This window comes from Gavialis gangeticus, unplaced genomic scaffold (genome assembly GCF_001723915.1).
Source record: "Gavialis gangeticus isolate Ggan-Ray unplaced genomic scaffold, GavGan_comp1, whole genome shotgun sequence".
Classification (NCBI taxonomy): domain Eukaryota; kingdom Metazoa; phylum Chordata; order Crocodylia; family Gavialidae; genus Gavialis; species Gavialis gangeticus.
The window spans coordinates 70,828,159-70,841,375 of NW_017729004.1; the positions used below are offsets into that span (position 1 = coordinate 70,828,159).

Below are 13,217 nucleotides of genomic sequence, written 5' to 3' on the forward strand. Positions count from 1 at the left end.
GGAGGTGGGAGGGAAATGGTATAGATTTATTATTTACTAGCTTAAGTCAACTACATTAATTCAGCATCTTGATGATAAATATTAGTGTCCCTATGCCTCCAGAACCAACCAAAGTGTCTTAATTACCTGGAATCCCAATGCAGAGGAATTAGCTAGCAATTATGGAATGCTTAAAAAGTATGAATCAAGAACAGTTTTCCAAGGCCTGTAATGTTATTTAAAACTTATATCTCAAGCTCTTTAGGAGCTTCTTACAACTGTCACAAATGACAAAATTTAGTTTGTATATCTTTGGCCTCATCCACACGTAACTTTGAAGAATAGAGGAAGGTAATACGAGGCATGCTGATTTTTCATTTTTAAATGGTTAAAGGTTTAAAGCTGCATAAAGTGTTAGGCCATTTAAAAGTTAAGTGCTGGAGACAGAAGATAAGCCAGAAGAGGGCAGAGTAAGGTAACCCTGTAGAAGAGGGCAAAAAGTTAATGAACAAAACTATGACCATCACACATTTACCAATATAGGAACATACAGTTACATAAATTAAGCTGTAAAATGTATACTGTGAATGAAAAGATTCTAACTAAGTTAAATATTTCTTGCTTTAAATAACTGTTTCAAAAAACTTGAATGTTCAAGATGCATTATTAAGACTGATACGGATGCATGTTGAGCAATATTTTTAAATATAATCAGGAACCTGGACTCATTTACCAACTTGAACAAAATAAAAAATAAATACATCTTGAAATATGTAAAAAATACTCTATGAAGCCTTACTTTCATAGAGAGATTTTTCTGATTATTCTTTTTGGACTTTACGGTGTATCCTCAAGCAAAGAAGCATACAAATTTTCACTTTAGTGCTTATAATCTATTTGGATAGATATTTTATGCAAAAACATTTTCTTCCGAGTAAGAGTTTATGAAAATGGGATGCACTTACATGTGAAATATTTTTTCAAAAAATATTTCTATATAGGATCTAGATTTACTTTTTTAGCACTCAACCTATGGTTCAAACAAGCAAACAAAAAAAAACTGTTCAGTTCAGTCCAACAGCCAAGACAAGTTGCAATTTTACTGCAGCTGTATATCTGAAAATATCCCTCATACCCACATACCTGAAGCTGTTTAATAAAAGTTCCATAGCATGGGGAAAAAAATCCATAGCACTTACCAAGTTTATGCTGCCTGTTGGAGACCCATTAAAGGATTCTGTGGAAGAAAAATCAATTTAGAATTCCAAAAATGTTTTCTAAATGTTGCTGTATCTAAAGGTTACACTAAAGAAATAAAATCATGTCAGCTACACTAAAAACATGAAAAGAAAAAATAGATACTGGGTGCATGCCACAAGTTGTTCAAATCTTTGCTCCCCCAGTCTCTAATCAAAATAAGTACATAAAAAAAAGTGTGCAGCTGCAACTAGCAAAGAATAGAGTATTCATACTTCAGAGAACAGCTTATTTTAAACTTCATAGTACAGCAGTAAAGTTATTTAAAAATTGTTAAGGCACCATAGCAACTCACAAGTTAAAATGCAAGACTGAATGCAACCTTTAAATTTGACTGAACTCGCACTATTATACTGATTTTCAATGGGGGAAAACTTTGTTTTGCTTTTGTAAAGAGTTACCTATCCAAAAGAATAATTTTTTCTAACAAGTCTCATAGCTGATGATTCAGTCAGAGCTTCCAAAGTTACCACAACTCAAACCTTGGTTCCTTTTGTGTTTTGAATATTGAAATTTTTTTTTGAATAACCAACTAATGTTCAAATGGAAGTCAATGGAACTATCATTTGTTGCATGATGTTGTTACCCACCTACCCTCCTGTTAACTAGCAACTGCGGGACACAAACGGGCAGCACAGAAGCAGTAACAACAGCAGCTGCTTTGGCTCTTAGAGGCAAAACAGTGCTATTATGGGTAGCTCTTGAACTACTTTTGACTTTACACAAAAGATAGAGACTGCTCTCAATCATTAATATTCACACAAGTTACTAATCACCCCTTTCTGTTGGATAATGAGGAATAAAGATATTGTGCCCATTTTGCTGATGGGCATGGGGTGCTCAGGTCACCAAAGCAACTAAGATATAGTCATTCTGATCTTGGACAAGTGACTTCAATCCTAGAACTATACTGGTCTCAGGCCAGTGTCTCACCCTACATCAGAGGTCAATAATTGACTGCTTGTAGTCTGAATTCAGCCCACAACTGTAGGTCTTTCACTATGTTCAGCAGCAGTGGCGTAAACTGTCCCTATGCTGCTGCTGGACAGGGAGAAGCATTGACAGCAGCAGCAGCAGCTGCTGCTGCTAAGTCCTAATGCCTACCAAGCCACCTCTGACCCAAGCTAGGTCAATTCCAGCTCACACACTAAACCACTGCTGACCACTCTACTAAAACTACCATTTCCACATGGGTAACAGAGCAAGGACTCTCCCAAAACACCCTGAATAATACAACTCACTTGAGCTTCTAAATGCTCATAATTCCCACTCACCTTTCAAAAGGCATACAAACCCATCTCAAGACCTCCCAGGCACCACAACGCATTTCAGAAGGAAGTAAAGGTAGAAATAAGACTTGAAACGGGACCGATTCATATATGAAGACAAACTATGCTCATCTACATAACCTTAGGATCTCTCTGGCTGTAGACAGACAACGTTGATTGAAGATGAGTTGGTGCACCTAAATGGGAGCCACTGATCATGACATCCACTCTATCCTGGAAAGTTTGTTATTACTCTTAATATTTTACTCTTTCCGTAAAGGTATTTTGTCATTTATTGTAGGTTGCCCAGAGCCTTTTGTGTGAGAAGGGCAGCATATACAATTTAACAGCTAAATAGGGTAAATTTATTGTGATTTGTAGATTCGAACTGAAGCTGTTTTAAAGTCATGATTTAGTTTCATTTGCCACAGGATAAGAGTGGGCAAAAGAAAGTTGCAATAAACCATCCGACATGCTTATTACTAGCAAGTCCCTCCCTAATTTATACGGGTTCATCTTTCTATGCCCTCCAGTGCAAAAACCTCCTCATATTTGCTTAACTCGATCATAAAGCTTCGTTTTCCACACTCCATTTTGAAGTAGTCCTATGTGAAAATGCTCTATCCCACTGACCTGTTTCCCCACATATCTACCCATCTCCTCATCACAACTTCCTGCCCTTCAAACACAAAACGTGGATATAGTAATTGAATTGTTTCTGAGTGCTATGCACTTGGAAACACTTGAGAAAAATGTTTCAGCCAGAGGATGCAAGTAGAAGGCTAGGGCACTCTTCAGTGTGCAAAGGAATAGGCTGGGGGTATACAAGAAGTCTAATAAAACTATGAAGAACATGGACAAAGTGAACCAGGAACTGTTATTCACCAAGTCTCAGAAAACTAAAACTAGGGGGAACCCACTGAAATTATACCAGTTTGAGATTAACAAGTGGAAGAGCTTTTTATGCAGCACAAATTCTAGAACTCACTGCCACCGAAAGTTGTAGAAGCTATTAGTTTAGTCAGTTCAAAAAAAACAAGGGGGGAAGGGGACTACAGAAATTCATGGATGATAGTTTCATTAATAGCTAAAGCAGAACAGTCAGGGATGTCTCTTTAAAGCAATATGATGGATGCCAGGGAGAGTATATGTCAAGGAACAGATCACGCTAGATCAGCGATTCACAGCTAGGGTGCTACAGCACCCTGCTGTGTCCTTCAGATGTGCCACACTGTTAGCACTGTTAGGTGTATAAACATGACTGACAAGATAAAAAAAACCAACTCAGATTTCAAACAGAAATCCATAAAATAAAAAAACCAAACATTTCTAACTTGTGATCTTGGAGATCCCTGTAACAGAAAAAAATGCTCCAATATTTTTCTACAGTCAAAAATGAGTGAAAAGTTAAGGTGCTGATATTTTCCAAAGGGTGCCTCAAGTCTAAAAAGGTTAAAAACTACTGCTCTAGATATGCCCAGCTCATGTGCTCTCTCCTCTAAAACATCCATTTCTGCCACTGTTGAAGACAGAATACCAGCCTATGTGAAACATTGGTCTGACCTCATATGGTATATTTTGGGTTCACCCCTGGCTGGCATATTTCAAAACACTGCAGTCTCCTCTCAAGCTACCCCTCTCCGCTTGCAGGAAGTGGGGGCAGAGGGGAGGAGAAGAGAAAGGAAAGGTCAAGGGGTGAAGTGGTAGCAGGGGATCCCATCCCCAAACACTACTTCTTCCACTCACAGGGAAGGCTAGAGGAAACTGGTGCAAAAAAGGGCCCACCTACAGCACTGGTGGGGATCCTAGAGGTCTGGCAGGGAAATATACACTAGGATAAACACACTAGAGCTAGGTGTACGTATATCAAAAGTGAAATGTTCCAAAATAGTACCTCATTTCAAAAGGTACCCACTTTTGGATTATTTTACCCATTTCTGGAATGCTTCAAAGGTCTAGTGCATCTGTACAGCTGGCCCTTAAAGTGTTTCAAAGGCCATTAAAATGTTAAAAATAGTTACCTCTGTTTGCACCCAAAGTAGTACTCCTGACATCTATAACACTTTTTAACAGTTTTCCTGAAGCATGTTTTCCCCAACATTACTTTAATTGCCCTTTAACTTATACCAGAGATGAGACTCTCAGAGTGGCATAAAAATTATGTTCATGTGTAGACATGGTTTGGTTTTTTTTCTGTGGGAAACAATTCTGTTACAGACAGAGGACTTCACCTACAGAAGGAGCAATGAAGACAATATCTGCACCAAATTTCTATACACCACATTCAAAACATATTGCCCTTACATGGAAAAGTTTGTGGTATAGTACAATAAAGAATACACCAGTCTATAAAACGGAAGTGCAAGCAATTTATTATGGAGGTAAAAAACCCAAGTATATTTGCATATATGATGTTGAGCATTATAAAATGTATATGAATTTAAGTTTAACTAGCCATTTACTGTACTTAAAGACTGATGGCAAGGCATGCATTGAGAAACTTTAAGCAGATGCCTTCTACTCTACAGGCCCAAATGAAACACCACATTATAGTCCATAAGACCAATATTTCCTTGTTACCCTTACCTCATCACATTAAGATGTACCAAGGGGGGGTGGGGCGTTGTTGTTACTGCTTTTAATTATAGTCATCTTGTTTGTACCGCAAAAGAACCACAAAATTGACTTTGCAGGCTGTCTGGAAAAAACCCTGATAGCAACAAACCAAACAACCCAAAACAGAGCATTATTTAAGGGGAATTTCTAAAATTTTTTGTATTAAACAGCTTACCATTGGGTAAAGATTTTGCTATAGCTAATTTGATTCTAGATCTACAAGAAAGAAACCATGGACTGTATGTCCAATTTCTCAGAGGAAAGAAGGTAGTCATCACTTTTTCCTGCTTCAGAACAGAAAAAAAGATACCTAAACAAAATATAAAAGCTAGCAGAACTGCATTCAATAGCAGTTATTGGCTTTATTATTTATCTTGATACGCCCTATGTTTATACAAACTGGGATCTCTGTATGCCATTGACGAGACCACACAAGCTATTTATTATGTATAGGATGTGTTAATACTTAGAGGTCTGCAAAGACAAAATTATTAATGAAATGGAATGGTCATATTGAAATGCTAGGAAGAACTATATTGAACAGCTTTATCAAAGTAGAGAGGATAGAACAGTTATAAAAAACTCCCAGGCAAGAAGCAGAGTAGATGTAGAGGTAAAATGAACTAGCTAGCAAATAAATATTGGTCCACTAGGTTCTATTATACTAATTTAACCACTCAGAACAGTGGAGAAATTCCAGTTCAGCAATTTCAAAATGAAAGACACTGAAAAAAATATACTGTAAGGAATATTACTGTACTTACAAATACAAAAGGAAGAAACCAAAGAGGTCTTTTCAACTTGTGATTTACAATTCTACAGATAAAATATACCACTAGAGGGCAATAAAGCATACAAGTACACCTTTCACTATCACCCATTTCCAAACTTGGTATATAAACAGATATAGGTTTTGTTTTTTTTTTTTTTAAAACACACTTTTACCACAGTTCAAAACAATATATTTCATACTGGTAGGGATAAGAAATGCATACCCTTCATCAGCCTCTAAAACCTGTATCATGGTACATGAGAAAAAGGGGAGAAAGATTTATATAAAGAGAAACTTGGTTGAGAGAGAAAAATAGGTAAAAAAGGAATTTGCCCAGACTCAGAGAGAAAGACAAGAAACAATGGTCTGAAGCTATGAAAACATATGTTTGAAGATCATACGCAATGCTTATTTTAGTTTAAAAACTTATAACTTAAGATCTTCACAATATGAGATGTACAGCATTTGTATACAAATCATAGTCACACAAATCACTGATATTGTGGAAACATACACGTGTAGTAAATAAATGCATTTTTAAAACTAAAATAAACAGCTTAATGTAACAGGACATACGACCTCACACTAGAGGCCAGTTTTAGCATGTGGATAAAGAGAAAACTGCAATGAAGCCAGAAGTGTATTATATCCATTTTGTCTCCTGTAGGCAAGCTACATTAGAAATGTAGGCACAAAAATTAAGCTTTGGCTCCTTACAAGTAACAAATACCCATTATAAGCGATAACGATATTAAAATATGCCTTTATCTGGCTTCTGTAATAATGCACAAATAGAATTCTAAAATTTGAAAAAACCTGTCAAAACTACAAAAGGCCACAGTAGCATGGAAATGAACTAAGAGGAACAGAAGAAGGCATTAGAGAAAGCCTATACTGATTTATTTACAGTTTGAGAAATTATACTGAAATAGTGAAAAGGGAAAAAAGTTTATGACCTCACCTCCTTCACCCTCATCTGATCCTCTGAAACTAGGATCCTTCAGCATATCCAGTTCAGCTAGCATGCGCACATATAACGCATTCTGTTTGAATGAAGGGTAGAATTTTTCATCCCGTAGCATCAGGTCATATACCTTATTGAATTAAAATACCAAGATTAAAACTAATCACCACCATAGGTTTCTAGACAAGAGCCTATTAAAATTCTTAGCAAATTGTTTTATACACCTTATTTTTCCTGCATACACTCCTCCCCTCCCCTTTGCTATACTTTTAGCTTTCCTTCAAACCCTGCTTCTGTAGTTTCCAATTAGAAGTATAGGCAGTCCTCAGACCTACAACAAGATGTGGATTTCATGAACCAATTTTAAGTCTAAACATTGCAACTCAGAACCAATTTTCCTACAGGAAACAATGTTATAAATAAGGGACTAGTTCCTGAACTAAGGTCCGATATCCTACTTTCATCAAAAAACCCCAGAATTTTGTATTCAATTATAGATAAGTAATATAGCTACATTAATTTTTTTATATTGTAAATAGCAATCAATCATATTGATTTGGAAGGACTTCTTTGAGGTGACTGCTGGACTTTTTGAAGGGTACTTGTCTGGAGTCTTCTCAGGAGTCCTGGCTGCAGGTTTTTCTGGAGTCTTGGCTGCTTTCTTAAAAGAAAGCATCCAAGGAAGTTTGGACAGATGTTCTCTAGGGAGGTGGGCAACGCAGCGAAGTTGTTCACTGGAGTTGCATCGGATTAAGCGCTGTGAAGTCAAAACTAACATCAGAAAGTTGAAACAGGGTGTCAATTTATAAACGTTGTATGTGAGAAACACTGCAACTTGAAACATTGTAAGTCAAGGACTGCCTGTATAAGTAAGTCTGCTCAGATAACATCTTGCTTACTAGTAACAAGTTTTAAAGTTATACCTCATTGCTATATATCTATATAGCACACACAGTGACATAGGCTAGGGACACATTCAAAAAGCCTGAGCCTGAATTGATTCAATCTTTGCAGATCAGTCTAACCTGCCTAGGCTGAACTGGTTTGTAACCGTCCAGACATCCTGACTGGACTGAAGAAATGTAGGCACATGCGTAGTGGCTCAAGCTAGAAGCTGGGGGATGCTAGAGCAGCCTTCCTTCCCTTCTACAATGCTGAGCTGGGGGGAGCATGGCCAGACCTCACCAAGACAATATTCGGGAGGGAGGGAGGAGTCCCCCCCCGCCACCCCCTCCTGACCAATGAGGGAGCCCACAGGCAGTTGGTAACACAGCATTTAGTTACACAGCTGAGAGTTACATTGGGAGTTTATAGCATTTAGCACCCCATCCAGAATAGAAGACCCTCTCATTAGTTAAAGCTCATCTTAAATAACTTTTTCCAAGGAAGAAATGGAGGGACAGGATATTACCAGCTGACCTGTTGATTAGCTATAAAAAGCCTTAAGTGGACACTGACCCACCTGCCTTTGTCCTGTGCACCTTACACAGATGCCTCTCAGCATTAAGTAGCATACCACATGCTGGCTATTGTCTATGCTGGGGAAGGAGGGGCAGGGGGAAGCCAGGCAGACCCTGCTGTGTCTGTCATCTCTGCCGAAGCTCCAGCCAGGGAGCAAAGGGGCGTGGCCAGCCCTGTTCTGGAGCAGAGCGCCCTGTCCAGTGCTGCAAAGCATCTGGCGTGCTGTGGGACTCTGGTTTAAGTTAAACCAGGAAAGGGTCTGGGACAGACACTTCATACACCAGGTTTGACGGAAACCAGTTAAGTCTGATACTATATTCAAACCAGGTTCATCTCAAACCATTTTCAGCCATTTTAAAACTGGTTTATGTGCACTGAGCATCTGTTCTGTCACAGGTTTAATCCAGTTTGCATGTAATGTCTGTCTCTAGCCATAGTCACTAGAATAACTCATTATGACCTCACTAGTTGTCCTGAGTCCTCAACAAAAATAGGAGTGAGGTAGTCTGTTGGTGAAGAGGTGTCATTTGAGGATGGCAAAATACCACAATATTCTGGTACAGTAACTGTGATAAGAAAATCAGAATCTTTGTCATCACCTACAGCCTACAGAGCTTAAACACAGCATTAATGAATGACCCTTAACTCCACATGGAGGGGGTGGGGGGCATGAGGGGCAGACACAGAGACACAGCCATGTCAGGGTAGCCTTGGGGGCAAAGAGGTAGCCCCTGAACTTCAAACAAATCTCTCTCTAGCAACACACTAACCAAATTGCATGGACGTGTAAACTAAATTTGAGAGTTAGTAATCCAAGGCCTTTTTTCACCAGACCATTAAGCCTTGCTCCAGATCCAGAAGCTAGTTGTGCCCCTTCATCAAACACAGATCCTATCATCATCACTGGACCAAAACATGGGTTCCAACATCTATCATATTAATAGATGAGCAAGGGTTCATTCCCTTGCTCATCTATTAAAATTTGTCATATACACCACCACCCCCTGTCTACATTGGTCAGATGAAGCAGTTTTTATGTGAATGGATGAACACACATCAATCTGACATGAATTCCATAAAGAAACATAAGCCTATGGCAGAACACTAACCTCCCAAGACATTCCATAACTGGCCTCAAAAGTAACTGCCTTTAAACAAAAAACTTAAAAAACACAAAACCAACTTGTTTTCTAATTTCACATTCAAGTAGTCATCCATGGAAGAAACTGTTAGGTATGGTCTCCAAGACTCTTGATTCTTACCCCATGACTAGCTTTCATAATCCCCATGTCCTTCAGCATGTTAACTCCTTTGTTCATTCCTTTTGACCTCTTCAACATACTATTTCTATTGAAATTACTTTATTTAATTTTTATTTAGTACCCCTGCTCTCTGCTAGTCCATTTACATCATCTGATTAAAGTACACCATTACCTTAAAAAAAATTATGCCTCTCAACTAGCTAGTCTAAAAGGTGCCACCCTACCCAGTCTTCTACAAACCTATTATTCAAAAACATGCACTAGTAACAGCACTTGTTTTCCTGTGGATTTATGTGCCTAAATAAACAAAGAATGACAAATTTGAGGATCATGTTGCTTGTGTACCTAATTTCTTAAATTTTCACTATGAAGTTTAGCTGTTACCATCAAATGCTGTAATAGTCTTAATACTTATGCAGTAAGCTATGAATACATTATACCTTTCTCTGAATGTCATCGAAGATTTCAGGTGTTGGATCCTCATGGTTCAGTGTTTCTGCCAATTTTGCTACTAAGCAGTCATCAATATTAACTCTTGGAGATGCCTATCAAAGAGATCTAAATTAACTTGCATGTTTGACATGGGGGGTAAATACAAATCTCCAGAAAATGTTAACCTTCCCTCTTTAGAATGCAAAAAATAGGTTTACCACACAGCTATGCTACTTAAAAACTTAACAATAACTTAAGGATGTGTTTTTTCTTGGTGTGTATGTACACACACACACACACACACACACACACACACACACACAGAGTTAAATAGCTATTAGTAAATGCTAATGATGAATTACATGAAAGAAAAAGGAGATGATAGCAAATCTGAACCATCTTCATCAGCACTTCAGATTTTCTGGGATTGAATCCAGTATTACATGTACTCTTGAAATACACTCAACGTTAATTCTTTATTAAATTCTCACTAATATAAAGTGAATTTAAGTAATATCCCTGTTCAAATTTGATCAGTTTTCCAAAATCATATTTTCAGTTTATGTTGTTTTTAATATTTTAAAGTGAATGTTGTACTTGTGGAATGTCCCAGGTTGCTCTTACAGGATACAAACACATAAGTATATCCTCCAAAGATGCTTAACTATGAAGGAAGAATCAGAGGGATTACTGAACTGACTTAAGACTTCTGTTTTCTGCTAGAACAGCAAAAAATGTTTAACTGTGTTAAAAACACTTCTATGCACATAACCAAGATACTTAAGCCACCAAGGCTGTAAATAGACGGTGCACTTATCTCGGGATAAAGCCAAAGTGTACAGACATCCACACATTTTTATCCCAGGATAAATCCTAAAGTTTCCTGGATAAGTAGTTATTCTGGAATAAACTGTAACATAGCACAAGATGTTTGTACAGTTATTCTGGGACAGTATCATTGAATCAATAGCAAAAAGAGAGGTATTACACTGAGCTACTCACTAGACCCTGCTTAGAAGGGTGGTGTGTGTACATGCTAATCCCAGAATCATTTTGTTCCAAGACAGACTATTTATCCAGAGATAAATACAACAGCTGTTCCTAGCCTGACACATCAGGTAGATCATTAACCAGCACCAAGTTCTGACTACCACCAAAATAAAAAATATCTCTTTAAGGTAAGGGACTTAGAGGCTGGAAGCAAAACAAAATAGAAGGAAATAAATGTTAAATGTTTGGAAAAGTAATTTGTTGAAGAAAACTGTGCGAGTGGAGCATGGAAACTAAGATCAAAAACATTAAGTTGTTTAAGTCAGCTATCACAAGCCCGATGGACTATCAAGTTGTACCAAATACATACATAATGAATAAGGGATAAATTACTCATGGTATACCTGATTCAGTGCTCTACTTCTAAAGTATCCACTCCTGCCACTGCTGGAGGCAAGCTACCGGGATAGATAGACCATTCATCTGACCCAGTATGGCATTTCTTATCTTGTTAAAATCGTGTAATGAATAATTTAGATATCCAAAAGGGGATAACAAATCATTTGGTTTGAATTCCAAGTAAAGTGAGAAGACACAGATGAAAGGTTGCATTACACAGCTGCACCCTCTCCTCCTCCAGCCACTGCCCACCCCCCAAAAGATTCTCAATTTGTAATTTTTTCCAAGACTTAACTTTTGCTTCCATCATCTAACAACAGCCAGCTTTTGATCAATTAAATGTTTGGCAGGTTCTCTGTGCACATGCCACTATTGTTTTATGAGAAAGTTAGCAAGAATAATTTACATTACATAATACAGGAGGTATCCTTCAAAATTTTGAACTCAAAACAGCTAGCTCCACAAGATCCATTTGACAAGCAATTGGCACTATCCTTCCAATTTTATCTGGACTCTGAGTTTAGAACTGTAATTTATTTTACCATAATGTAATTCCACAAAATTCTGGAAAACATGTTGTTACCTTCTCCGATAAGTATTGCTCATAGATCCCAAATGCAGCTGCTCTTAACAGACCCTTGGTTTGATTAGTCTGATGCTTCCCATCTTTCTGCCAGCTTTGCAACACCTCCAGCTGCTGTTGGGCTGTAACCCTGTACCCTTCCACTGTCATCCAAAAGAAAAGATGTGCTTGGCCTCCAGTCTGCTGCATGTAATCTATAAAAGTCAAGTTTGTGTAATTATACCTGCTTGGATAAAAAAAAGAAATCACATACCTAAGGTTTGCCCATATTGCGGTATAAAAGCCAGGAAAAATGCCCACAAATTAATATGGAAACAATTTTATGTGCTAAAGCTGAATCAATACTGACACTCAAACACTGTCATGAGGAGCCAAAAATAGAGAGCTACTGCATACCAATGACTACCAGTAAACAAAATCCATGAAGTATAGAAGTAGAGGGGTGTTCTTATTCACAGGCCATAGCTATACAGGATATACAAACATTAAGTACAGAATATAAGAACCAGGTTAGAAATTAAGCAGCATTCTAAAGATTCCATTTATTTATTTACCATTTGAAAAGAGTAATGGACAAGGTAAAGGTGCTGAGGGAGTTGGCTGATGCAACTGCAGAGCCACTAGCCATCATCTCTGAGAACTCATGGCAATCAGGGGAGGTCCCGGATAATTAGAAAAGGGCAAACAGTGCCCATATTTAAGAAAGGGAAAAAGGAGGATCCAGGGAACTACAGAGCAGTCAGCGTCACCTCAGTCCCTGCAAAAGTCAGGGAGCAGATCCTCAAGGAATCCATTTCTAAGCACTTGGAAGAGAAAAAGATGATTAGGAACAGTCAGCATGGATTCACCAAGGGCAAGTCATGCCTGACCAACCTGATTGCCTTCTATGATGAAATGACTGGTTCTGTGGATGTGGGGAGACTAGTGGATGTGGTGTACCTTGATTTTAGCAAGGCTTTTGATATGGTTTCCCACATTCTTGCAGGCAAAATGAGGAAATATGGGCTGGATGAATAGACTGTAGGGCAGACAGAAAGTTGGCTGGGGCATCAGGCTCAGAGAGTAGCAGTCAATGGCTCAATGTCTAGTTGGCAACTGGTATCAAGTGGAGTGCTCCAGGGGTCAGTCCTGGGGCCAACTTTGTTTATGGTCTTCATCAATGATCTGGAAGATGACAGACTGCACCCGCAGCAAGCCTGCAGATGACACCAAGCTGGGGGGGGGGGGGGGGGGG

At 38.3% G+C, this 13,217-nt stretch overlaps 1 protein-coding gene across 1 annotated transcript in view; it reads right to left on the reverse strand.

Moving 5' to 3' along the window:
• SNX13 (sorting nexin 13) overlaps positions 1–13,217 on the reverse strand; it is a 100,297-nt gene that overhangs the window by 34,926 nt on the left and 52,154 nt on the right. The window contains exons 12-15 of the mRNA XM_019507982.1: positions 11,984–12,177; positions 10,020–10,124; positions 6,854–6,986; positions 1,179–1,216 (exon numbers count right to left, since the gene is read on the reverse strand). Coding sequence (XP_019363527.1) covers positions 1,179–1,216; positions 6,854–6,986; positions 10,020–10,124; positions 11,984–12,177 — 470 coding nt within the window. The remainder of the gene's footprint in view (positions 1–1,178; positions 1,217–6,853; positions 6,987–10,019; positions 10,125–11,983; positions 12,178–13,217) is intronic.